The sequence below is a fragment of the Alosa sapidissima genome, chromosome 15 (assembly GCF_018492685.1).
Source record: "Alosa sapidissima isolate fAloSap1 chromosome 15, fAloSap1.pri, whole genome shotgun sequence".
NCBI lineage: Eukaryota > Metazoa > Chordata > Actinopteri > Clupeiformes > Clupeidae > Alosa > Alosa sapidissima.
The window spans coordinates 10506636-10533884 of NC_055971.1; the positions used below are offsets into that span (position 1 = coordinate 10506636).

The 27249-nt window shown below is 46.4% G+C and overlaps 3 protein-coding genes across 11 annotated transcripts in view; 2 read left to right on the plus strand and 1 right to left on the minus strand.

Annotated features, from left to right (window-relative positions):
- mnta (MAX network transcriptional repressor a) overlaps positions 1-12802 on the plus strand; it is a 26464-nt gene extending 13662 nt beyond the window's left edge. For both annotated transcript variants that reach the window (XM_042063919.1, XM_042063920.1), the window contains 2 exons: positions 8736-8928; positions 9466-12802. In XM_042063919.1, the coding sequence (XP_041919853.1) occupies positions 8736-8928; positions 9466-10394 (1122 nt within the window). In that variant the 3' untranslated portion in view covers positions 10395-12802. The remainder of the gene's footprint in view (positions 1-8735; positions 8929-9465) is intronic.
- Positions 12803-13224: 422 nt separating this feature from the next.
- Positions 13225-19988, minus strand: slc35f2l (info solute carrier family 35 member F2, like). Of its 2 annotated transcripts, XM_042063930.1 has the most exons (9): positions 19786-19988; positions 17099-17202; positions 16588-16763; positions 16242-16369; positions 15881-16040; positions 15223-15379; positions 14970-15022; positions 14445-14599; positions 13225-13837 (listed from the first exon to the last, which is right to left on the minus strand). In XM_042063930.1, the coding sequence occupies exons 1-9, from the start codon at positions 19816-19818 to the stop codon at positions 13568-13570; spliced, it is 1236 nt and encodes a 411-aa protein (XP_041919864.1). In that variant the 5' UTR covers positions 19819-19988; the 3' UTR covers positions 13225-13567. The 2 variants fall into 2 exon arrangements, with proteins under 2 accessions (XP_041919864.1, XP_041919865.1); XM_042063931.1 differs by lacking the exon at positions 19786-19988 and having other exon boundaries at positions 16588-16759; positions 17099-17398.
- Positions 19989-20588: 600 nt separating this feature from the next.
- The window catches only part of kiaa0753 (KIAA0753 ortholog), a 43231-nt gene continuing 36570 nt past the window's right edge, over positions 20589-27249 (plus strand). For 5 of the 7 annotated variants that reach the window (XR_006022992.1, XR_006022991.1, XM_042063914.1 and 2 more), the window contains exons 1-10: positions 20590-21385; positions 21654-21956; positions 22048-22297; positions 22564-22673; positions 23263-23325; positions 23612-23833; positions 24058-24235; positions 25819-26027; positions 26391-26524; positions 26918-27076. Coding sequence is in view for 5 of the 7 variants with exons in the window: in XM_042063914.1 (XP_041919848.1) it covers positions 21275-21385; positions 21654-21956; positions 22048-22297; positions 22564-22673; positions 23263-23325; positions 23612-23833; positions 24058-24235; positions 25819-26027; positions 26391-26524; positions 26918-27076 (1739 nt within the window). In the remaining 2 variants the exon portion in view is untranslated. Of the gene's footprint in view, positions 21386-21653; positions 21957-22047; positions 22298-22563; positions 22674-23262; positions 23326-23611; positions 23834-24057; positions 24236-25818; positions 26028-26390; positions 26525-26917; positions 27077-27249 lie in introns of all 7 variants that reach the window. The other 2 variants (XM_042063917.1, XM_042063918.1) reach the window with 2 other exon arrangements.

Below are 27249 nucleotides of genomic sequence, written 5' to 3' on the forward strand. Positions count from 1 at the left end.
ATACAGGGAAAGAATGACAGAAGGAACGACGAAAGTGTGTGAGTGAGGGGCCCAAAGGGGGGGGGGGGGGGGGGGGGTCGTGATCCTGCCGTGTGTAGTAGAGGTGCTTGATGGATTCCGCCCAATCCGTGGTGACGGGGGAGGGGGGGGGAAAGTAGGGCAGCGCGCCCATGTTTGTGTGCGTATGTGTGTGCGTGCACATTAGTGTGTGTGTGTGTGCATGTGCGCGCGTGTGAGAGCAGAACTCGTGTCAGCGGTGCTGTGTTGTGCAGCGCTAGTCCCGCCTCCCTCTCCCTCAGCCGCGTGGTGGTTAATGTGTGTGTGTGTGTGTGAGAGAGAGTGCATGTGTGTGTGACTCTGTGTGCATGCTGCACTGTTGGCTAACTAACCCAGCAACACCGTGTTCCCCTTTAGCAGCTCAGCGAGGCTTACGGTGTATTTAAAGCGTGTGGCCGGTCAAAAACAACCGGCCATTTTCCCCTGTCGGCCACAGGGCAGTTAAAGAGGACAAGAAATCTCACCCCCATTATCCTCACATAAAACACATAAAAAAACGTCCACATCCACATTCAGTAAACTGTTTGTGCACCAGAATAGAAGTGTAAGGTTTAGATATGGTTTGTTTTTTTTCTTAGGCTATGGAATAGTTAGCGTTGACTGAAACTATAATACTGTACTGTGTTGTCAGAGAGCATAATGGCGGATCTGTTGCCGGTGTGTCAACAGTGAGCGGCAGAAGGACCGTGTCTTGATACGTGGTCCGTCTCCAGTAGGCGATTAGCTCAGATTAGTTTATTGTCTGTCAGGTCACGGCGTCTCGTGTGCAAGTGTTGCTGAAGTGCAGGTGTGTCCTGAAGAGATGGAGAGAGCGGGAGAGGGAGGGGGAGAGAGAGAGAGGGAGAAAGAGGGTGTGAGGAAGGCTGTGTGAGGAGTTTCAGAAAGAACAGGGTGTCCCCTCCTCAGCCCCCCCCGTCTGAAGAGGCAGCCAGGGGCAGCGCCCACACACACACACACACTTTCACACACACACACACACACACCAGAGAGAGAGCAGGGCCACGAGTCTCAGATCGCATGCGTGTGCACCCTTGCAGTACCCCCCCCCCCCCTCCTTTTTTTCTCTCTCTTTCCCTCTCTTTCTCTCTTTTTACCACCTCTCTTTTTCCCTCATCCCTCTCTCTCACCTCCGGTCTCTCTAATCTCTCTCTCTCTCTCTCTCTCTCTCTCTCTCTCTTATTTCCCCCTCCTCCTCCTCCTCTCTCAGCTGCTCTTGCCCAACCTGAGGCCAGAGTGTGGCCATGTGACTAGAGAGCGTCACAGTGAGAGATTAAAAAGAGGAATTATCAGTCAGGGAGTCTTGTCTTTAATGTATTGTCTTTAATGTAACTGCCAGCTCCATCTTTGATGTTAGGGCCAAGCCCACCTCACACGCACACACATCCAAACTTAACTCAGCTGTGTTTGTCTTGCTGAAAGGTGACTGCTTGGCCAATAAGCAACTATGGGAACAGTGACTCTTGTTCCTGTTTCAGTACATCATGTGCATGTGTGTGTGTTTTTTTTTCACTCCTCCTGTGCTTGTGTGTTTGCGTCAAGTCCTGCAAAGAAGCCACAGCCATTCACCACACCCGCTTGCGCAGTTTCCCCCTTTTGGAAGTTGACGGCTGCTTTTATTTTCTATTGTAGTGTGTGTTGTATTCAATTACACTGTGAGGATGTAGCCTGCCTGTTTAAAGGATATTCTCCCACGTGTGGCGATGCTATCAGCGATGTGTGTGTCAGGTTTCACCTGTGTGAAACGCGGTCAGTGTGGCTCTGGAGTAAAGCCCCCCCCCCCCCCCCCCCCCCATGCATGCTGTCCCTCCTGCTGCCGCTGCTGTGTTCTGGCTCCTCTGGCCGCATGAGCACCGAGCACATGGCCTGTTGGAGCCACACGACGTCACCACCCCCACCCCCCCCCTACACACACACACACACACACACACACACACACACACACACACACACACACACACACCCCTCCCTACTCAGGCTAAGCCCAGTGAGCACCGCCTCCTCCTATTCTCTCCTCACTTCTCTTCTCCTCTCCGCTCAGCCCTACTGCCCTGGCTTTTCTTGTCCTTCTCCATATTCCTCTCTTCCCCAAATCTCTTTTGTTCTTCTTTTATTCCTCTTCTTGCTCGCTCTCTCTCTCTCTCTCGCACACTCTTCCCTCAATAGCCCTCTCCCCCTGCCTTCTTGTGTTTGTTCTCTCTCTCTCCATCCCGTGCGCATGCGTCCTCCCTCCCCCGCTCTCTCTGTGTCCCACTGATCTGCTTTCCCATGCACTGCGGCACCACCAGTCCCCTTGATATTTACGTAACGTGCGTGGTCGTACGAAATCGCCAAACACCAATGCAGATTGAGATGGAGGCCGGCTGCCCACGCGCTGGACTTCCCTTTCACATATTAAAATTCAGTCCTGATATATATTCAATCCTCCCTGTATCTCTCTCTTTCCCCTTTTAGTGAGAGACATAAATCCCAAACCTACTTAGTAGATAAGTTGGAGGACAACCTGAATCTGCTACCCAAAGATAACATTTGATAAACAAGTGGCTGAATTTGTGGATGGAATTATGATAGATTCTTTTATCAAGTAATGTCTTTTTGGCGGGGTATGTGTGCATTCTTAGAAAACCAACTTAAGTGAGAGCAATTCTTTTTATAATGGCTCTGACATTTGGAAATCCACTTTGTGCGAACAAAAGTAGACCCTTTTTTTTCTACTGGAGGAAAATAAGAAATAAGCCGCTGTCCACATCTAGGCTATCTGTTGTTGTCGCGTTGCCCTCCATCTCGCTGCAGTGGACGTTTAGAGGACCTGCAGGGAGCCACAGGGTCAGCTGTCCACCGCTCGGCCTCCATCTTCCTGTTGTAGAACACATCCTTCCTCAGTCTGACTGCAGGGGTCCTTTTTCAGAACGGAAACATTGAAAATGTATTTGTTTTTCTGTTCTTTTTTTACCCTGGCCAAATGTATGCAGTGTATGAGCTGACCAGATCACATCGTCTATCCATGTGCTCACTCACTCACGGTCTCTCGCTCTATCTATCTGTCTATCTATCTATATTTCTATCTATCTATCTATCTATCTATCTATCTATCTATCTATCTATCTATCTATCTATCTGTCTTTTCTCACTCTGCCTCTCTCCCTCAGTGAGTGGGTTTAGAGTGCTGTGTGCTCACTGGGAGAGACCAGTTGGTGTCATGCAGGAACACACAGATTGAAAAAACATGTACATGCAATCTTTACTTTGTCTGTGTGTGTGTGGGGAGGGGGTGTGGTTGTTTTGACTTGTCGAAATTTTGTCATCTGTCTTTTAGGGCAGTTGTGTGTGTGTGTGTGGGTGTTTTATCCTTTCTAATCACAGCCTTTTGATTGGTTATGTCCCAGGTCTCCGTGTGCTCAACAGGTCTCTTACATGAGCTGCTCTCAGCCGACATGCTGCTGGGTGGGAAATATAGGGCTCTTTCCAGCAGAAAGCCTCATTTGCACCCTCTTTCCCTGCCATTTTTCTGTTTGACCCAGACAGTAATTTGCCATCTGTCTAGAGCCTGTGTTCATCCAGAAAGAAATGGCAGGTGAAGGCTGAAAAGAGGAGACCCACCTACCCCTTCAACCACACACACACACACACACACACACACACACACACACACACACACACACACACACACACACACACTGTCTCTATACTGTGGCACTGGGCTCGAGAGAGCTGGCGAGCTCTCATCTCGGGTTGTGACAGACACATACATTAGTGTAGATAATGGCGGTGGGCTGAGTAAAGTGAGAAACTGACATAAGTGCTCCGGGTCGTCGGCCCCTCCCGGCTCCTTTACGCTACCTAGGGAGTCAGGGGCCACGTGAGAGTGGTTAGTCACGGTCAGAATTACTGCAGTCCAGAGTTGTAGGTAGAGGGGAGGGTAGGGGTGGGAGAGGTTGGGGTGGGTGGGGGTTGCTGTACCAAGCAGGACTCACACCCAAGCTCAGTCACGAGACGGAGAGAGGATCTTGCCGAGGGCCGGCCTGGAGCCAGGCAGTCGTTAAAGGAGGAGCGAGTTTGCAACATGCCCCTCCCCCGCGCCTCCCCCTCGCCCTCCCCTCTGGAGTTGGAGCTGCGGGATGACTGGCCTCGTGTGCTGCAAAAGTGAGTCAGTGAGTGCAGCAGTGCTGCCGCCCTCACCCTCACCCTCCCGCTCCCCCTCCCCCTCCCCCTCCCGCTCGCTCTAGGGCCCTCCTACCGTATCGGTCAGGACATGTGCGCCTCACTCGCATTGCATGTGGCGCTGACTGAGCCATGTTTACCTTCCTCTCCCACTCTGGACTAATCAGACAGGCCAGCTCCGCTTACTTTCACACACACACAGGCCAGCTCCGCTTACACACACACACACACACACACACACACACACACACACACACACACAATCACAGGAAGACACAGAGAACTCAAGAACATACACAAATCTTATATACATATTCACAGACATCCAGACCTCACACAAAACACACACACACACACAAACATACAGTAGTCCACCTTGTTAGTACACATAATGCACATTTTTTGTATTGGACACCCAATCCTCACAGCCAAACACACAGCACATGGAGGATTAGAGGCTCGGTATGGAGTTAGCGAGGAGGGCTGGAGATGGGAGGGGAGATTGCTTGCTTGTGTGTGTGTGTGTGTGTGAGTGTGTGAGTAAGACACAAGCAGCCTCCATGCTGGGCTCATGTTACAGGGGGGCCATGTGAGCCTGTTGAACCCAGCCAAGCAGTGAGCCTGCAAGTAGGCAGTGGAGCTGCCACTGTAGCCTGTGGAGTCTTAGGTTTTATCGTGTTTGTACACAGCCAATATTTTTATGTGTGTGTGTGTCTCCATGTTGGAGCGGAAAAGGATGACAGACTTTGGGCAGGATGGATGATTGTGTGTGTGTGTGTGTAAAGAGAGAGGCGGGTACAGTTGGTGTGTCACACAGCTTTCAGTTTAGCCAGGTGGTGTGATTGCGTTTGTGTGTGAGAATGTGGGTGTGTGTTGGTGTTCAGGGCTCCTATTGAAGTTCAGGGGGTTTGGGTGTTTGTAGAGCAGGCCTGGTGGCAGGTGACTCATATTGGCTGGTACGCACAGCTGGGGCCACAGGCAGCTCCGTCTCTGGCTCCCATCCATGGAGTGAAGCTCGCGCTCGCACGCACGCACGCAACAACACATCAACACAACACATACTTGTGTGAACATATATGCACAAACATGCACACTTAACACAGACTAGCAAAGAGTATGGGGGAAGGGTGGGAGTGGGCCTCTCGGAAAGCCCTTCCCCCCTTCCTTAGGAGAGGGTGGGGGTTGGTTGGCTTAGAAAGAGGGGGTGGGGCCGGAGAGATGGAGATCATGACTAGTTCCTGTAAAACCATCTTTAGAGAGAGACAGAAAGGCAGACAGACTCACAGGCAGCTTTCATATGAAGAGCAGCGTCTGATGCTCACTCTCAGTTGGCAGAGTGTTTCAAATGCCGCAGTGAGCCAATGTGCTGCTGCACCCTATTAGTGTATCGTGTGGGGAAAATCCAACAGCTACGCAAGCAAGTGTGTGTGTGTGTGTGTGCCACAGCATTCTACAATGGTGCACTTCACACTGACAAACTGTGCTCTTCATGAATCCGGTTGCCAAGGAAACTGTGGTGGGTTTTCAGCCGTCACCTTGACAACAGCAGGCCACTCTGGCATCTCATTTGTTGAGACAAAGACCCCCCCTAACTGCTCGAGTAAGGGGGGGGGGGGGGGGGGTTTAAGGCATGCTCTTCTCCTCCCGCTCTCCCACCCCCATCAGATGCCGTGGGTGTCGATTGTAGCAGGACTCCATCCATCATCTTAAACCGAATCCTGTGAGCTAAGCTAGAGCTAGCAGCTGCTGCATGGCTACTCGCTGACAGGCTCCTGTTCCGGTCACGACAGCCACCACAGACCAGTTGCTCCTAAGTGCTTTCACGACGTTCCCGGAATGTTTGTCATTACTGTTCCCCTGCTTGTGTTTGTCAGGAGAGAGAGAGAGAGAGAGAGAATGACAATGTTGGAGGCCTAATGACACGTCTCGAATAACAAAAAGAACTCCAAGTTCACAATTAGAGGTGTGTGTAGACCACATACAGTAGGTCTCTGATCCTTAGGCAGGTGCTGTAGCCTACTGGCTCCCAGGGGGTTAGCAGCCATTTATGTTCACTAGCCTCACAGGCCTGTAGATTGTAAAAGCTTCCCATTAAAAGGCTCTCTGCCACATAGGAAAACTACTCAACCACATATTAACATGGTTAATACTTTCTACATTGCAGGTAATTATGGATGGGTCTTACAGTATTGGACGACTCGACTGAAGTCTCACAGAGAATCATGATGGTGTTCACAGATTTTTAATGCTCACCATCTGTCTCATGCTACGCTGCTCTTGGCTCTCGCTTTGTCTCGGTACAGCCCTGGGATTGGATTGTTTGCCCCTGTGAGTCTCCCTGTGTGGAGGTGTTTGGTTTCACTTTCTCTCCGCCCGCGCCTGTCTGTTTGTGGGATCTCCAGGTGACAACTAGAGGAGTCTGTGGGCAGGCCAAACACACACACACACACACACACAGCATCTTCCTTTCTCTCTTGTCTTCCTCTCTTGTAAACACCTTAGTGGAGCCTCTGTGCCCTGTGTGGGGCACCAGTGTCAGCTGACCCACTAAGGGAGGGGGGCAGGAAAGTGGGTCACAGAGGGCCCATCCATGTGCCTTATGAGCGCGCTCTCTCTCTCTCTCTCCCTCTCCCTCTCTCTCTCTCTCTCTCTCTCTCTCTCTCTCTCTCTCTCTCTCTCTCCCTCCCTCCGGACACAGTCCAAGGCCTACCAGTGTCTTTCCTCTCTCTCCCTCTTGCTCCGTTTTTTTTTTTTTTTTTTTCCCTCGTTGGCTCCGATGGGAAAGAGTGGGTAGCAGTAGTGGGCAGGGTAGCGCAGTGAGGAGGGTAGTGGTGGTTGGCTGATTGCTGGCAGTCTGCCTCGGCTTTCTTACTCACTGCTCCTTGGTCCAGATGGCCCCACCTGATTGGCTCTTAGCAAACACAGAACACACACACACACACACACACACACACACACACACACACACACACACTCACTCTCTCTCTCACATTAGAATATACACACAACACATAGATGACACTGACCGCTACCAAGCAAATGTCTCAGGTTCCCAAAAGGGAGCTGGAAACTTTGTCACAAGGTTAGAAGGGGGAAGCACTTGAGTACACTCTTACACACACACACACACACACACACGCACAATGTACACATGCTGATGAACCTCTACACCAGTGGTTCTTAAATTTGGGGTCGGCAAAATCAAGGGAAGGGTTGTGAAATTATTATTTCTAAACGTTTTTAAACAAACATGTTTAAGAAATGGTATATTCAGTAGCCCTAAATGTAGGCTTACAGTTCAGTATTTCTATGATGTTCCTCCAGAAGTGGATGCTGTTTATGCAAATCTTTAGGCCTACCTGCGCGCGCCTCTTGCAATGAATAATTAGCTCGAAGATGCTGTGTGAGCTTACCAATGACGGAACACAATGCAGCCTTCTTTTGCCACAGGAGCGCCAGTTATGTCAGTTACACTGAATGAGTGCTAGTTATCCATTGGAAAGTAATCAATTAGCTATGAAAGAACACATTTTCTGCCTCCAGTGCCTACCTCACAACATTTTCCAAAGTGAAACTAATTGGAGAGAAGGGGGTTGTGAGACTTTGCCAATGTTTTTTCGGGGGTTGCCAGACAAAGTTTAAGAGCCACTGCTCTAAACCATACACTCTCCTGTCGGCTCTGTTCTGCTCTGCTCACAGGCTGCTGTCTATTTCCCCCATTGCTGGAAAAACCACTAATCTATGGCCTTGCTCCAGTAGGAGGCCTTGAATCAATTTAGAGCCTCCTCATTTTTCCTTCCCCACCCCCCTCGTCTTTCTTTCATTAACGGTGTCCTGTAAGGTCACTCACGGCCTCGCACAGGATGTTCGCTCACTGGAGAATGGTGTGCTGGGCCGTAAGTGAGACCTTCGGTGGGCGATAAGCTAATTTGCAAACACTCCTGCTGTCCCTCCTCCTCCAGTGACCTGCTTTGTGCTGCGGGGGCAGGGTTGGGCAGGGCACTGGCGATTGACCGTTGCCCATTACGGTGACGTCATTGCTCGTTCATTTGTGTTGGCAGTTAGGTAAACACGGAGTAGGAGCATGGTAGTGACTGTTGGCTGCAGTGAGGGCAAACACGTGTGTATGTGTGTGTGCTTGTGTCACCTACAAACACACACACACACACACACACACACACACACACACACACACACACACAAACAAACACAATGTTCCATCCACTCCTGCCCTCCAGCAAGGAAAGAATGAGGGGTTTGAACCAGGGGTTTGGATGAGTGTGTTCATATTTGTATCTAGTTTATATAAAAAGTGTTTGTGTGGAACTGTTCTGGGTTGGACTGGAGTTGGATCGTGTGAACACAAATATTGAATTAGAAAAGTGTAAGCCTTCTGTTCTCACGCTCTGTGGTACAAGAGGGTTGGAGCCTGGCTGTTTGTGTGGGTCTGTGGGATTGATGTACGTTATGTACTCACCCTCTCTCTCTCGCTCTTTCTTTCTTTCTTTCTTTCTCCACAGACGCTGAAGCGTAAGGAGAAGGAGTTTGAGCACGAGATGGAGCGTCTGGCGCGGGAGAAGATCGCCACGCAGCAGCGACTGGCCGAGCTCAAGAACGAGCTGAGCCAGTGGATGGACGTGCTGGAGATCGACCGCCTCCTCCGCCAGACAATGCAGCCCGAAGACGATCAGGCGTCCACCTCCACAGCCTCAGGTCAGACAGCACGCCCTCACCACCGCACTCACAGTGAAGGTGGCGATGGCCCCTTCTCAACACGAGTCTATAAATGGAGATAAGACTGCCTCTTATGATTCATGGCATTGTTACTGATTTGGAAGTGTCGCCAAAGGTGATGTGAGTCAGTTTCCTTGCTCAGGTCAGGCCATTAGAGGCTTTACAGAGGCATGCGGTCTTCTGTCTTGATTAGGACTGCAACAATTAATCAATTAGTTGACAACTACTTCACCACCATGATTAATGGGGACTAATTACTTAACCGATAACTAAATATCTTCGGTGTGTGGACAAAACAAGGCATTTGTGGACATAATCTTCGGCTTCTGTTCTACATTTTCTTCACAAACTGATCGATTATTTGAAAACAAAAATTGGCAATGAAAATAATTGTTATTTGCTGCCTTTTCTTAGTACTGTCACAGCCTGGGAAACCCCCACTTTCACAAGAAGTTTATTGTCATGTGTTTGTAAATCTTTTGTGTGTTTTTTTTTTTTTTGTTGTTGTTGTTTCAGAGGGTGAAGACAACATAGATGACGATGATGATGATATTGAGGAGCAAAGTCCGTCTGCTTCACCCCCCCGCAAAGTGCCTCAAGCTCCTCAGCCTGAGCCGAGAAAGGCCTCGCCTGTCCCCTCCAGAGCCGCCCTGCTCAACAACAACCACCACCATAACCACCACTCCCCCACCACCGTCCAGCACAAGCTTTCACCCCAGCTGGCCCTCTCTGCCACGGCCCTGACCGCCCCAGCCAAGGCCCAGGCCCTTGTTCCTGTCTCGGCCACAGCCCCCAGCACCATCCCCAGTCCGGTGCCGGCCCTCAGCCCCGTCACCAGCTCTCCGCTCCAGGCCCAGACACTGATGGCCCCCCAGGCGCTCCTGGCGGCCCACGCGCGCATTGTTGCCACACCCGGCGCCAGCAACGGCGTCGGCGCCATCAACAACGGCATGGCGGGCATGGTGCAGCCCACAGTCATCGCCCACGCCGCTCCGGTCTCGCACGCCTCCGTCATCCAGGCCACGGTCAACCACATCATCCAGCCGGCCGGCAAGCCGACGCCGCAAGTGCTGCAGCAGCCTGGCCAGCACGGCCATCCTGGCCCCCAGCAACACGCCACCCTGGCCCACCTGGCGCCCTCACCCGGTGCCACGCCGCAGCCCATCGGCCACATCACCGTGCACCCGGTGGCGCACTTGAGCCAGCATCACCTGCCCACTCTCTACCCGCAGACCGTGGCCGTCACCCAGCCAGCCATGGTCAGCCACATTGCCCACACGCTCACCCACGCCCAGGTCAACGGGGCTTCGCCGGGGCAGATGGGTAAGCCGGCGGGAGCCCAGGTGGTCGCCCACCACCCGCAGCTGGTGGGCCAGACGGTGCTCAACCCTGTCACCATGGTGACCATGCCCTCCTTCCCTGTCAGTACACTGAAGCTGGCCTGAGGTGAACGAAGACGATGGTGACGAAGACACAGATTTGAGATCTGTGACTAGGGGGTAGAGGCATCAGAGGCCCACATTTCGGGACCCAACCCCTCCCCCCCGCTGATGCGAAAGCCTGTGGTTGGTCGCAGCGCGAACCCACTCCGGAATCAGTCGAGGCTTCGCCGCTATAAAGAACACTCAGTACATTCCAAATAAATATACACACATGCACAAAATACACAACTCTATAAAGAACTATAAGAAAGACTTTAATAATTAAAATACGGAAAAAAAAAGAATTTATAAATATCTATAGCTATATATTGACTTGATTAAAAAAAAAAATGTGTTTATGTGTGTGTGGGTAGAGCAAGGGTATGTTGTCTCGAGTGATTGTTTGCTACTTGCTGTGCGTATTAGCTTGTGAAATCATGGGTCATGAATTCTGAGTGACATGTAGCCCCACCAAATTTCCAGAGAAGGTGCAGTGTTGTCCCATCTATGGACATGCACACCTCTGCGGTTTCATTGCCTTGATATATACCAGTGCACATGAAGTACCCCATCACAGCGAGAGCAGGCCACGCTTTAAAGCCTCACAGATACTATATGCCTCACCTGATCGACCTGACGGGTGTTCTGGGTGTTGTTACACCGTAATTACTGTGGTTCGAGGTCCACAGGTTTTTATTGTTCGTCGTGTCACTGTCGGGCACAAACCTTGTTATATCACATTTCGGTGCAACCGCTCAAAAGAAGGCCCTTTAACATCAGATTTCTGTCTGTAAGCTCTTGAGAATCACCTTGGGCAAGGATATGTGGTCCTGTCTCACCATCCTCGGCCAGACGTCCCGAGGAGGTTAATGTGGGGATCCCCAGTTGGCGGCAGTGCCGTTTTTGTTGCCTTTCAGTGCCTCTGGTGCTCTAGTGTTACATGTTGCACTTCCGCCCTCTGCTGTCCAGCCTGGTGCACTGCCGCTAATCCCTACTGTGAGACAGGACATTCACCAGTACTCATTCCCGAAGCACACCGCTAGTGTGGAGCAGGATCATGGCATTTAAAAAGAGCATTCGATAGTATATCATGACACAAAAGTGGTGTCAGTCCCAGACGGACGTTGTGAATGTATATAAAAGCGATTAATTACTGCATTGCATCGTATGCCTTTGTCTTTGCATCATGAAGAAATTATAGGAATTATTTGGTGTGAGTGGAGGAAGAACACTGGCAATCAGATTTTGAAAAGCCTATAAAAAAGAAGGAAAAAAAAGATAATGTCCCTCATACTTGGTGAATGTGTTAAGCTTGTAGGCTTTTTGTGGTGTGGGCACTGTGGTTGACCTGCATGTGTCTGATCATGTGCTGTCGTAGCGAGCAGTAGCGTGTGTGAGTGTGTGAGCTGTTTCCAGGAGCTGGCGACAGTGCACCAGCAGAGCCCTGGAGCTTGTGTATGCGAATGTGACCGACTCACTTCACCCAGGAATACGTTTTCGCACCGTAGTGCGAGTGCGGGTGAATAATGACCAGAGGGGTGAGGCTGGTCATCTGCTCACTTATGTGAACGCAGCGCAACTCAAGTCACAAGTGTATTGTGACAGACCACCTCATTACATCTCCCAAAAAGACCGAACAGTCACGTGTAGAACTGTGCGTGTGTGGGTGTTGGTACTGTAATGTCCGCACGAAGGTCCTGACCGCACACTCCTCTCCCATGCGGCCTGTTTCCGCCTGAATGACAATGGATGAAGTATGAATGACTGACCGGGCGAATGGCGTTGACTAACTCTGGTAAATGACTCGATGAATGGCGATGTAGTCAGAAGCCCGCATTAGTATTCCATTCCATTGGGGCGCAGCGGCATGCCTGGCTCACGGCGCCCTCTGGAGGAGGGAGCTATCCTCTCCAACACTGTGATGTTGCTGCTCATCGGCCCCATGACGAGCAAAAACACGTTTACAGCTGTACCATTTCAACTGGCAGAAAAAGTTCCCTGCATTTTATGCTTGTGTGTGCGTGAGAGAAATAGTGAGAATATTTTAAAACATCTTTGGCCACATTTTTTTTTTATGTATGCACATCTAGGCATATGAAAGCATTCACCTTCAAATTTATGTATTTTAACATTTTGACCTGCCTGGTTTCGCATGTAGTTTTGTTGTAATGTTTTTTTTTTTTTTCTGGGACCATGTACAGTACTGTATACAATGGGGCAACTTCTCAGACCTCTTTCCACATTGATATTATATATACATAATGTGTGTTTTCCCTATGGAGAAAGTTAAAGTTGTATATAGCCTGTAGACTCGGGGCTGCATTTAGATCTAACTGTCCATTATGTTTAAGAGAACTGTATGAGGAAAAATGCGAAAAATTAATACAAGAGAACAAAAGATAAGGATCCTTAATAAATCTTGTTACGTTTAACTACTTAGTAAGTGTCTTTATTTCTTTAAGGTTTACTGTGTTTGTTAGTATGACTTGCAAGGTCACTTGGGACACCATCAGAAAATAGCCTGTCTATGCTTTGTCAGAAATATGGTTTGTTCGTAGAGGAAAGTGCTGATTATTAGCATATTTTAATGCATTTTTAGACTACTTGGCCTAAAAGGTCATATCTGACCAACATCAACATAACAGATGCCTAAATCAGGGGTCTATGTTTTAACACTTGCTGTAAGAAGGAAACCTTCAGACCGTGTCTCTGCCAATTATTATGTCAGAATACCTGCCAATTATTTCCCATGTACACAACAGCACAGACAGGAGTTCGACTTGGCATGCTAACGTAATGTGGATTTACAATCTTAAAATTAAATCAGTACTATTATTTAGTACACAAGAAGGTATGGATTTTTAAAAACATTTATTACTATAAAATCAGAACACATTGCTTGACATACACTGAACTTTGAAGTTCTGTGTCACCATAGTTCTTTGATTGTGGAAATGTTAGCAGCACTTTGGAAAGTAGTTTGGCCATAAACGTATAGAAATGATAAATAACCACAGACAGAAAGTACGGTAGACTATAAAAAATATTATCAGGAACCTAAACTTGTTTGAAATATTCATTATTTCACTATAGTACTCTACATAGTGAAATAATCTGTGTCGTTGTTCACTAGATGATGTACTTTGTATGGAGTGAAAATGGTAAAGATTATGAACAAGGCACCATTCTTTAAAAGGCTACAGTCTTGTTCCCCTCTCCTCTCCACTCATTAATTGGTTATATGTTGGTTCCCTCCATGTAAGGCCGTTGGAATCACAATGCTCCTCTCCTTCGCCTTGTGGCGTAACTGGCTCTGTGGAGGTCACCTCAAAGTCAGAGCCCTGGTACACATGCCCGTCCTCCGGCTGTGGGACGGCAGCGGGGGCCAAGGTCAGTGTTGGCACGGCGTTGAACATGACGAACCCCACAAGGATCACCACCAGCGACACAATATAGAGCACAGAGAACTGTAGACACAATAGAGCAGGGCAGAGTAGAGGAAAGTGGAGGGGCCTTCAGCTTATTTCTCTTTTCTAGAGATGGACCATTATACCAGCTCTTATCAAACAAAGATTACACAAAGTACTGATAATCTTAAGGTCATTTTCAACAGATGTAATATACCAGGCTTTCAAATCAAATTCACCATTTTGTTTAAGACAGTAGGTCACACAGTGCAAATGTTTTTATTCATGTGGGAAAGAGAACATCTCAAGGAGGGAGTCATGGTACTTTGACCCAGTCTTGACACAATGGCAGATGGCTTACACATTAAGGTGAGATAAAGTCAAATGTAATCATGGCATGTCAGGGTGACCCGTCATGAGTAAGTGGCTTTGAATTGTCACAGTTAGGTCATCTAAAGCCCAAAAAAGACTTCTTTGGACAGGTGAGAAGACTGGTCAAAATGTGATCAAATATGAAAAAAATGTGAAGATACAAACAGCTGACTGCATCCAAGGGGCATTTTTAGCATAAATAAGTAACCCCCTCAGAAGAGAGGCCTGATGCTTTCCTGCATTCATCTCAGTAAGCGATACAACATCTACTAACTAAGGCATCTGACTGACTTACCGAGTAGTGGAAAAGGAAAAGGCCAAAGAAGAGGCTGAACAGGTCTGCGGTGAGCAGGGAGAGGTTGACTGCAGCGGCACTGGTCATCTTGACCAGCACAGGCATGAAACTGTACAGTATGTACATGCAGAGGGCAAAGCCAGCCAGCAGCAGCCCTGAGAGAGAGAAAGAGAGAAATGTGACCCTGTTATACCCAATATTTTTTTTGTTATTGTATTAATGTTTTTGTAGTTAGTAAAAAATGAAAAATGTCTCTATGCATTCTACATTTCCTTTATTCAGCCATTTTAATGCATTATTTATTTTATGTTGAGCCTGCCTCATAGAGAGACACATAAAATGGACAGCAACACAGGGACAGCTGTTTGATCAGGCCTTCAAACGCTACAGTATAATCATTGTTAAGTATATTTACATTGTTAAGTATATTTATTTTTGTACCTTTAACCTTTGTTACAAATGTATTTATGACAGTCTGTGATGATTGCTGTGATGATTGCTGTGCTCCAAAATGTAAAGACTCACCGAGTTTCCAGTTCCACTGAATGTTAGCCAACTCATTGTGCTCCAGAATGCCCCTACAAGGTGAAGCAAGGCAGGGCTAAGACTAACAAACTAACACATTCATTATTTTCTTAAACACATATGGAGAAACAAACAGTTGGATGGAATTCTGTTGTTTTAGAATTTAGTTACTTGAAAAGGTAACTAGCAGAGACTAAAAACATGCTATGTGTGTATGTGTATTTAACAGTGAGTTATGTGAGAGCTGTCTTACATCTGGATCCCACTGATGAGGGTCCCAAAGAGGCCCACCATGCCCAGGAACTCCACCCGGCTCAGGTTCTTCACCGTGTACTCCTGACACACGTTAGACACCGCGTACAGCGTGGCACTGATCAAAACCAGCCCATCTCCCAGCAGAATGTTGGCAGCTGTACAGACAGAAACGGAGCGAAACAGCACACTTTAAAATGGGCACATTATAGAAACATGTTTATAAGTAGCAGCAGTTACTAAATACTACCCATCACTAGAATGAACATGGGAATGAGTTGAAACTACCAGCGTTCCATTCCACTGTTTATAACTCATTCATTATTTAATTATCATAACAGTTATATCATTATACATACAGTATATATTCTAATTCATCCACATGAATGATAGCAGGAAAAGAGGAAGAGAAGAGGACAGGAAATCATACCAGACAATGCTCTTATTAACAACACTTGGTAGTATTATTCATAGACTGTATAAGGGTATTATAACATCTTTGCTATAATGTCATCATGGTTATTGATAGTGTCTTTTCAGTGCATATAACATAACACATCAACAAAGAGGGATTTAGTCTTATTGGTCCATCAACTGCATATTTGAAGCAGAGTTTGGACATTATAAACCACAAAAGATTATAAAACACGTTTTCTCACAGGATCCTTGGTCCCTGCCGGCGAGGAGGTCTGCTCCCACCATGGCCCCCACTCCCACCAGACACACCGCCACAGCCACATAGTGGACGGGCCTGTAGCGCGTCTTCAGGAAGAACCAGGACAAGACCATCAGCACTGGGATCACAAAGCAATCCAGCAGCTGCGGGCAAAGACAAGAAAATGACAACGTTTCCAACCTGACGAATCGTTACCATGCCGTCTTTGCATCACCTTGAGGTAACTGAGGGTACAGAGTCTGTGATTATCCATTTTGATGAATGCAATTATAATGTTTAAAGTGAAAAAAGTGCACTATTCTCATTCACATTCTTTTTTTTATGATTGGATGATGGGTGGTTACCTGTATGCTTGTCAAAGTGGTGTACTGGTATGCTTTCACAACTGTGTAATTGGCCTCGACATCCACCAGTCCAAGTAGAAAATACTTCCACCATTTTGATTTTAAAATCTGCAAAATATTGCCATCTCCTATGTTAAAAGAAAAGTGGCCTATTGGTTACTAGAACAACAAAATAAATTGCATAAATGTGACTCTCAAACTTCAAGTCAAACTTCAAATTGCATAAATGTGACTCTCGTCTTCAAGTCTTTGCAGGAGGATTAATGTCAGATATTGCAATCATATTGCAGGCGCTACAAATTAGCACATGCTATTCCAGTATCATCTGTATGAATAGGTTCTTTACCTTTCCTGCAGATTAATATAGTTGTGTATGTGAGGCACAGCAGTGAGTAATTAAGGAAGCTTTGCAGCATTGGCGTGTTCAACTGGAAGTCAGTGGCCAGGTACTGTGAGGTGACTGCTGTGCCACAGATAAGTGTGGAGAGGCACTGGCCCATGGCAATGGCTTTGAACAGCTGCCTTGGATGAAAACACATCAAACACACATTCAGAGTTGACACTCTATGGCTTACATAGTTGTGGTACACTACAAGTTATTCAAGTCGTGAATAAAGACTCGAAGCGCATCCAACACAGCACAGAAACCACAGAACAGAAATGTTCACGTAAGTGCAGCATACACTAATAATTTAAACAGTTCACCTTTAACTCAATCATTTGTCTTTATCTTCTCCAAATCATTAGCCCAGCTATAATGCACCTGATGAGATGAACTACTGACACCATTTCGTTACAGCTCGGTGAAATGCAGCGAGCATTGAAATGTAACAGGAGTTCACAACAGCTATGCTCACCATGTGAAGACATCTTTGAATTTGTAGCTTCGGAGTCCATACAGCAGTCCTTTGCGCTCTGCGATGTGCTCCTCTGGAGTCATCTTGTCATCATCTGGTCCTCCCTGTTCAGATTTCATTTTCAACGTGAGACCATATAGTCCCTATCTAAAACCTATCACTGACACAAAGCTACATCTTCTGTACTGAGGCTCCAAGTTGAATGTGCTCTAGCCTAATCATTAACACCTTTTGAAACACAGGGCAAAGATTAGTCTTTGAAGTCTACTTAGAGAGAGGTACTGTACTAAGCCTTGGCTCCTGAAATGGAACTTGCTGTTGAATATGTGAAAATATTCCTGAGCATGGATTATGTGATGTTATGTTTGCTCTAAATGACCATGAGACCGCTGGCTGTGTGACCTTGTGTTATAAAAACATTCACAGCAAATGAGATCTTGTATCTGTATTATTGTAACTTTATAGCACTGTTTATATAACTCTTCAGGGAGTTACTACAAACGTAGCTTCTCTCTCACAACAACACCAGAAACTATGAAAAAGAGTCTTAGCCCTTGTCCCTCGAAACCGAGTGGCAAGACATAGGGGTGAAGAATATTCCCCTTGGAAATGAGATACCACTAGCCAACCATAAGGGAGAGCTGGATGATTGAAACACTTGAATTAACATAATTTACAGAGATCGTACCACACTGAAAGCTAATATTTTGTCACTAGCAACCTGTCTCCTGTCAAATAGGCTATAATTGCATTTTCAGCTCGGAATAAAACCGTTCAGGAATTATTTCAACAACTGAACGTGCCTATGTTCGTTCGCAGCCTACCTTGGTCCGGGTGAATGAAACAGGGATGGGGGACAAAATAAACATGCAGTTTGCTATGTAAACATCCCACAACTCCTTTGATATTTTACAATAATATCCAAATGGGTACTTGACATCTGAAGCAATCGCTACCTGCAATATCCTATTCGAGGAGTCGGCAGCAGTAGGCCTATGCAGCATTCATATCAGACGAACGGTAAAAAAGTTCAGCGAATTTAGCTGCTGTTGGACTTTACATTTCTGACATGGTATGCTGCCAATTCGCGGGGTAGACATGGAAATATGTAAAATGCGAGACATTAGCGCAAATAATTATGTGCTGTTAACATTCACAAAACAGCGATTTTTTGAAAACTTCATCGTGAAGAACAGGACCTTCAATATATGGTCACAAGATTGAATGCAACATAAAACAATTACCATTTTAATTTTATAATCCTTATTAATGCCAACATTTCATGTCAATGAATCTCTCAGTGTGCTTATTTTTCCGGTGTGAGCGGTGTGTTGGGTATTTCTCTTACCCCTCGGTTTCAAGTAAGCTCCCGATCTTAATTGGTTTTAAGGGGTATCTACCACTTGCCCTTATCCCTACCCCTCGATAAGGGCAAGGGGTAGATACGGGCCCATCTCAATTCTCTACTTTACCCCTTCCCCTTCCCCTTCCCCTTAGTTTTGCGCGTGCACGTGAGACGAAGGGCTATCTCAAATCTCATTTCGATCGAGGGGTAGGGATGAGGGCAAGGGGCACGTTCAGCTGTTGTTGAAATAATTCCTGAACGGTTTTATTCCGATCTGAAAATGCAATTATAGCCTATTTGACAGGAGACAGGTTGCTAGTGACAAAATATTAGCTTTCAGTGTGGTACGATCTCTGTAAATTACGTTAATTCAAGTGTTTCAATCATCCAGCTCTCCCTTATGGTTGGCTAGTGGTATCTCATTTCCAAGGGGAATATTCTTCACCCCTATGTCTTGCCACTCGGTTTCGAGGGACAAGGGCTTGGGGTAAGATGAAGGGGAAGGGGAATGGGTAAAACAGAGAATTGAGATTATCCTTTCTGTGCTCTTTATTTGAGAGTAGCAGGAAAATTAAATATTTGGGCTTTTTCATTCAAAGTAAATTTAAGTAAATCGACCAGACAGCGTACATCAAACCAATTATTATTTGCATTAAATGCAAATCAAAGGAATGCATAGACAGTAAGTGACCACATTAATGTTTAAAATGGGACAAATCCCTGATCTAAAGAGGAATTATATGGGCAGGCAGAGTCCATATTCTGACATTCCATGAAATTCTCACTGCGTCGAGAGATCGGATCGACCATGACCCTGACGCATAGCCGCACTAGCTTCCGGGGGGAAAATCCACCTAGGTAGTCCACGAAAAAATGTGGTCATGGGACTTCACGGAGTAGGCTGAGGGCGCAGAACCACTGTAACTCAAACAGTTACAGTAGGAATCAAGATTATATATTGTTTAATCTAAATATAGGCTAATATCAAATAGATAGGTCAATAATGCAATTTTGTAGCCCATCACCCGTATGCTATTCTGAGATACTGTTTGACATCTGCCACACCTGTTATTCTTATGTGTTTTGTCTTGCTCTGCCTTTACTAATAGACTGTAAACTCAACATTTCATTCCTTATCCGACCTAAAACATACGCTAAGTGCAACAACCAAACCTAAAGTGGGCAACGATGTTCCATCTCATTGGACAAAACCAGAGCCGTACAGAGCCGCATTTGGTTGAATGTGATTGGATACATTCTTAGTTCTCGCAACAGACCACGTGAAGTTTAAAATGACAGCACTGTGCACGAGGCTAACCAGACTCAGTTAAATCAAACTTACCGAACTCAGCAGGGAGAGAGTGATATCACCCATATCATCTTCTCCCTGTAAAGAGACATTTCCCACGTTCTATTCAGTGTTCCACAATATTATGCACATTGTTGCTGAGATAAAGAATCCAGCTGCAGCAGCATCTCCTACAAACTACGCGTCCGCGGCCATGTCGGATTTAAAACACTCTTCTTCTATTCGTTTCTGTCCGATTGGGTAGTACACTCCGCCACCTACTGGAAAAGAAGTATACATAGATAGTGACATAGTAGAATATTGCAACGCATATGTCACCTCACCAGATGGGATTTTCATACCTACCCCGTCTTCCATGTAACATCGAGTGAGACAGAGCTGAGAACATGCGTTTTCAGTCCACAGAGATTTAGAAGCAGCACCATTAAAGACACTGTCCATCTGTAGTGTAAAATAATTACATTTTAAAATGACAGTTGTCTATTCTCCAAATGCGTGATCCCGTCACATATTCAAAACGTAGGCCTACCTTTCTGCCGCTGTACCCTCTTCCACCAGAGATCTACTCGAGTAGGTCTACCTCAGATGTGAGCTTAATACCACCAGTAGGCTATGCAGAGCTATACAGAACATACATCCACACAGCATGGTTTAACAATTATCTAGGCTGCACTGTCTGAAAATGTCCACATAGCCAACATTCCTCTCCGTGCCTATGCCTCTGTGTGTTTGACCAGAGATTTTACATCACCCTGTGATGCCCTTGCATGCAAATGATCAAAATTATCTCTGGTAACACACACACACACACACACACACACACACAATAGAGAGAGAGAGACAGAGAGAGTTCTGCAAAGAAGTCTGCAAAGAGTATAGGCCTTTATCGAGTTTTGTCTACTATAAGGCAGCCTGTGATTTTCATTCAAATTGAGAGAGGGCAGTAATGAGCAAAGTATTTGCTCGCATCATAAAAGAAGAAGCAGCTTTTGTATGTTGTCATGGCGGCGGCGGTTTTAAACTGTGGCATAGCAGAGTTTGTTATTTTTGTAAAGTCGCTTAGTTGCCTGTAAATTACAGCCGATAAATGTATATGGATAGATTATAGCATTGCTGTACAGTAATATCATATGTATTTGATGTTCATTCTGATCAAATTTGTAACTCAAACGTCGCGTACCTGGATTTGACATTTCCCAATGAGTTTAGCAACATGGCTAATCAGCTAGCTTTAACGTTGCTAGTTCGACGACCTGAATTTAAATCGGCATGCTCAGGTACTTCAGGGTAAACAGTTGGCATATGTCTGTTTTTCCCGCTACTACTCGTGTCTTTGAGTTGTCAATTATGCCATGGCCAAAATCGCGGACCTGGCCACGCATAAAGGACAGCTCCTCATAAACTCCATTCTACCGGTTGCTAACAATAACATTAGCCAATGACCCTAACGTACAACATGTAGGTAAATGTACGCTGTAACAATTTAGGTTAATATTTAGATTCATAACAAATCAAAGCCAATATGACAGCTAAGTTTCAGAGAGTGTCATTTGAAGACTTTAGTCATTTAAAGGGGTGTTGGATCCCTACTGGAGTGGGTACAACTCGCAGCACCCAGAGACCACAAACTCGGGTAAGTTGAGTTAACAATTGATGCGCATGAGTACCAGTAACAAATGATTTAGCGATAAATAGCTCATCAGTCATCTAATTTATTTGTAATTGTGGTATGCAGTAATTGCCTATAAATAACTGTATCTATTTAACGTCACAGAATAAGCATATTTTCATAAAATTGCCTAGGCTTTTTAAGTCTAGACGTTTCTGAATGTAAGTTGTACCTAGCGTTATAAGCATGGGTCGGTGAATAGCAATCGTACTCTAAATATGAAACATTACAGTTGCTGTTCAACGAGGCAATACCGTTGGACCCCTCCAACCGAGAAACCCGCGTTGGGCCTCCGGCACCCATTGTAATTGAGAAGTTCGTGCAGCGGGCCACCGAGCTTGCAGATGGGGACAGCTGCGGCAGTTCTCTGCGCTTCTCCGTGCTCTCAGAAGAACGTTTGCAGACAGCTGTCAGACTTGCCAAGAGAGACCTACGGAGAAGGCGCCAACAGTCCCTCATCAACACCCCTCTCACCAGCTCACCTTGCAAACAAGAGCATGACTCTCAGGATGATAGCATCACAGACCTTCAGCAGGTAGCTAGCGAATGGAGCTCTCTTGTGTCATCATTGTTAAAATGAATGTAAAATGCCTGTAATTGTGAATGGAACAATATATTAATTTCAGAAGCAGAAGAAGGTTACCTCTAAAGGACAGCAGACTAGGAACGTTCAAAGGTCTGTGACAAAGTCAGGAGCAGAGGTGCTGGTGTACACTCCTCAGAAGCTCTCGGTTCCCACTGGATCAGCATATGGCCAGTCGCCTCCCACCAGGGACCCGGGGCCCAAAGTCGGCAGTAAACTGAGCCAAGAGATACGCAGGCTTCAGAAGGAGTTGGGTACTTGTGTCCAGAGGATAGAGCAACTGACTAATAAAGGTATGTCTATTGAGGATGAATACTTTGCTGTGTTTGTGTGACAGCAAATATTATTTATTGGACGAAAGAAAAGGTTTTGTAGGAAGAGTGTTTTAAGACCTTCTGTGCATTGCGCTGGGCCTATGTGAAATTGTGTCCTTGTTTGTGTAGGTGTACATGCATGGTATGTCGTGCATCTTGTGTCTGTGCTAAGAGTATTTGTGTAAATATGCGAAGCAGTAATGTGCATTTGTGACTGTCTGCATGTGTGCTCTGTGTTGTTCCAGGTCCGCTGATGGGAGAGCCCCTGGAGCCGGAGGAGCAGCGCAGGATGGAGATCCGTCGACAGGAGCAGGCTGCACGCTCGGCTCGAATCATCTACAACCTCCAGCAACAGGTCTGACCATACATACTGCCTGGCTCAGTCAGTACACTCAGTCAGTGCACTCTCTTTCTCAGACATTACAGCTGGAATAGTGTAGGGCAGAGGTTCCCAAACTTTTTTTACCCGCGTACCACCACCTACATTCTGACTCGGTTCGCGTACCCCCACCATCCGACACATAAAAACGTAACACATTCTGTTGACACATTCCAGGCATCGTGTTTAATTAGCCGCCCTACATGATAACAAATAACAAAATCAAAACGTGCAACTGGTCTATGAGCTTCCCGTAGTGGAAGCTCGCGCACCAACGGTGGTACACGTACCACAGATTGGGAATCCCTGGTGTAGGGGATTTTAGGGTCAATGTTGGTAGGTAGGGTTTTTAGAGTATAGCGTATACAAACGTATACCTATACTCAAAGAGTATACAAAGAGTACCAGTTTGTTGATGGTATTGAACATGCCTGCATTGAATTTCACGTTTCAACACAAGTTGTAGACTGTTTATAACTGTATGTGACAAATAAAAGCACTTGAATATAATGAACAATAAAATGAATTAGTGTCTGATATCTATTTTCTTTTTCTCTTGATTTAGGTGAAAGACATTCAGGAGGATGTAGAGAAGCTTCGGTCCCAGAACATCAAATACACCAAGAAGGTATGTATGTATCAGATCTCATACATAGATGCACTTCTGATGTCCCAACACAGGGAGGCAGTGTATCCATCAAAGTTCAAAATCCCTGTGCACAGCCTTTCTTTCTCCAGGTGCTGATGGTGTGCAGTAGAACTATTGAAAAGTCAAAAACTAGTATACATCGCACACCTGGTGGATATATTTTTGCTGACTTTATTTGGCGTGAACAATGCGTTAGGCAGTGTATCCATCTTTTACAATGATCCAGTGATCACAGTGATGAACACGCATATGTATCTGTGGTCAGTCCAGGGCCATGGACCGACTGACTGCGGCCCATCGAGGAGCGGTCAGGGCCATGCAGGTGTTCACCAACCAGCTGTCCGATCCAGCCGACTGCAGGGTGCCCCCCCACTACAAAGAGCTGGGCCAGCTGATCCGCCAGCTCTCGCTCTGCTCGGCCAAGGTGGAGGCGGGCCAGGACTCCGCGATCCCAGAAACAGCCATCGATATCCTGCAGAAGCTGGAGGTTAGTTGTCATCTTCACTGCATCTTGTAATCAAACAGGCTCTAAGCCAAGTGCTTATAGATTTATTCTGTGTTGTGATATACGTGTAGAAATATATTAATATTTTTCTCAGAACTCTGGTATTGATTGACTGGGTAATTCATTTATTGATTGATTAGCCTTGATCGATTTCCTAAGTGGATAATTTATTGAAGAGGCTTCCTTCTCCCTGTTCCTTGTGTTAGACACTGGACACAGCCCTGAGTAAGCAGCAGAGCCCCAAAAGGAGAGAGCTAAGGACGTGCAGCCTGTCCCCTATCAGACTGAGGTCCCCTGTGGGCAGACGGCACAGCATATCCCCTCCCAGATCACCCAGGGCCCCGGGGCCCCGCAAGCCCCCAGCACAGAGGAAGAAGCCCAAAGGTGAGCACCTTCCCTTGATAACTTTCAGACACTGTTATGGATATAGCTGTATGTGAGTGGAGAAATTGGAGGAAAAACTGTCAACAGCTGCTTTTGGCTTCTTGGTGAAATGTTTTCTCTTCTGATTATAGATTGTATTCCAAACTTTATTATGACTACAATTATTCAAATAATTGAAGTTAATCAAATGGTCCAAATTAAAATTGAGCAGTGAACTTTAATAAAGCATGAAAGCATGATTGGAAATCCTGCAACAAGTCATTATAGTTAATGGAATGACCATCAGGGACTATGTTAGCACTAATCGTTCTAATTTCCATAGCAGGAAAAAGTAATCAACTATTTTAATTTAAAACCCAAAATCTAATTTGTCATGACGTAAGTGCTTTTTTGCTGTTCAAGTGGTCAGCTTAATGAGTTTACACACATTGGAAATTGTTCACATTTTTCTCAGTTGAGTGCTGGTGCTGTGGAAGATTACATGTCGTTGTGTAGCGTGTGTGTCTTATCAAAATAGCTCCCATCCTGTTTGGTGCTTGAGAATTTGCCTATGTGCACTTGAAACTCTTGAAACGGTACCATTCGGTAATTAACTGGGAAGTGTGAATTAACAGGACATTGTACGTTTTTCATCTGGGCTCTAATTTATAACAATACAGTAATACCAACAAACTAATTTATACCACGCAACACCTGTTTATACGCAAACATAGGTGGGTCCGTGCACAGGCGAGGACGTTCTCTGCACATATTTGTTTGAATAACACAGTTTCCATGAAACTTCTAAAAATCAGGACAATTTCTTATTTAAAGTCAACCTTCGTCATGTTTCTAGATATTAAGTAAAACGATACAAAGCCGACGGATTAATCCTTCAGTCCTGCTAAAAGCTGAGAGTCTGTTCCAATTTCCTGGAAAGCCAATTTCCTGACAAAGTATGGGGTGATGGTGAACTAAATCTCCCATTTCTGGTGGCCCTTTGTGATTTTGTTTACCTCCATCCCTACGAGCGAGAGTGAGCCATTGGCCTCCTGTGGGCATGGAAATGTGCTGAAGCTTTTTGCGTTCGTCTGCGCCTCTCTCCTGCTGAGGTGAAATGGCTGTGGCAGGGCAGCAGATGAAGAGCCTGCCTGCGGGAGCTGGGGGGCAGACGGACACACCGGCACTTTGAGCCCCAGCCTCCACTTTCTCTCTCTCTCTCTCTCTCTCTCTCTCTCTCTGTGTGTGTGTTGTGTGTTGTGTGTGTGTGTGTGTGTGTCTGGACGTTTTATTGGGGAAGTGCATCCCTGCCAGTCACTTCATGGGGTGAGACTGCTGCAGCCACACAGTCTCCTTGGAAACGAAGATATACTTCCCGTTCCCTTTTCCTAAACTTTCACTTCACAGCTAATCTGTGGGCTTTGGTTGCCCAGCAGTGTGATACTGTCGCATCCCTCTAGGATGCAATCAGCACTAACAGATCAGACTGAAATGAAATATTCTTTCTCTCTCTCTCTCTCTCTCTCTCTCTCTCTCTCTCTCTCTCTCTCTCTCTCTCTCTCTCTCCATCTCCCATCTTTCTCTCCATCCCCCGCCCTTCACAGGGCCACCAGTGTCCAGGAGACCGAGGCCAGCAGTGCAGAGGCCGGGGGGGAAGGCAAGGAGCGCGGTGCTCCGGGCCGGGCTGGAGAGCCTGCTGCAGCTGAGGGGCCATGAGGAGCAGGCAGAGCAGAGTCGGCCCCAGCCTCCTCCTCCAAAGCCCCGCGCTAGCACCAGCCACCAGGCAGCCGAATCCAACCCTGACAGGAGCAAGGTGAAGGGAAAAGCAGTGCATCATTACCCTGAAACAGATGGCGTTTCATCTGAAGCATTCAGCAGGCTACTCAAGGCTTTCAGTGTTATTGGGTGATCCAGGGTTTCTTAGTGTCTGATGTAGTACAGATGAGCTGTGGGAAGTACAGGACAGGGTCACTGGGGATGGAGTAACGGAGATGACCGCTGATGTTTTGCCTTCACATCCAGTCCTGACAGTATAAAAGAATCAGATCAATAAAGGCTACTACCTTTCTGGCAAAGAATTAATATACTTTACCATTGGTTTGGAATGGATATGTGTGTGTGTGTGTGTGTGTGTGTGTGTGTGTGTGTGTGTGTGTGTGTGTGTGTGTGTGCGCAGCAGGGTGGGCTGCCTCGTGAGTCTGGCTTCCAGCAGCCCACCGTCTCCTCCAGGCTGAAGGAGAGCCAGATACCGCAGAAGGAGGCCGTTGTCCCCTGGATCCCCACATCCCCTCGATCGCCAAACAAGCAACGGTGAGACTCAAGCACACTCGCTCCTCACATAACATCTCATAAGCTATGTTCACTGCATTGGCTGAACCTGTATGTGGTCGGAGTGGCCTGATATTTTGAACAGAGCTATACTTCAGGCTAAAGTCTGGAGAAATGGCCTAGCATTCTCGTCCTACAGTAAGATTCACTAATTTGTTATATGTCCAGCAGTGGGTTTTTATTGCCATCAGAATGGTTTCAGTAATAAAAAAAAAAACCCAGTTCTTGTATTTTCCCATCTTATACTATTAGTAAAATGGTCAGTGAGATTAAGATATTTTATATTAGGTAGAGTATAATTCACCAAGTTCCTTAAAAGCATGCCATTCATCAGCAATACAAGCAAAGGGCACTTGTTTTTGTATTTTCCTGCAGGGCTGTATCAAAGAGGCCGGAGCCGAGGTGTCTCTTCTCCACGCTGCGGAGCTCCGCTGGTCCTCCTGAGCAGCAGGGCCGAGGCGGGCCACCAGAGGAGCCGGGCCCAGCAGGCCTGGGCCCAGAGCGGAGGCAGCAGGCCCACCAAGAGGCCCTCAGGTCTGGAGCTTTGAGTCTAAACCCTCATGCAGATATACAAGTGCTTTCCCAGGGTGCTTTGAGTAGGGAATTGAGAGAGAATTTTTGTGATCTTTGTTTTTTTCCCCCCTTCTGAGCAAGACTTGTCATGGTGGAAACAAAGGATGTTTTTTTTTTTTTTTTTACAAAACTGT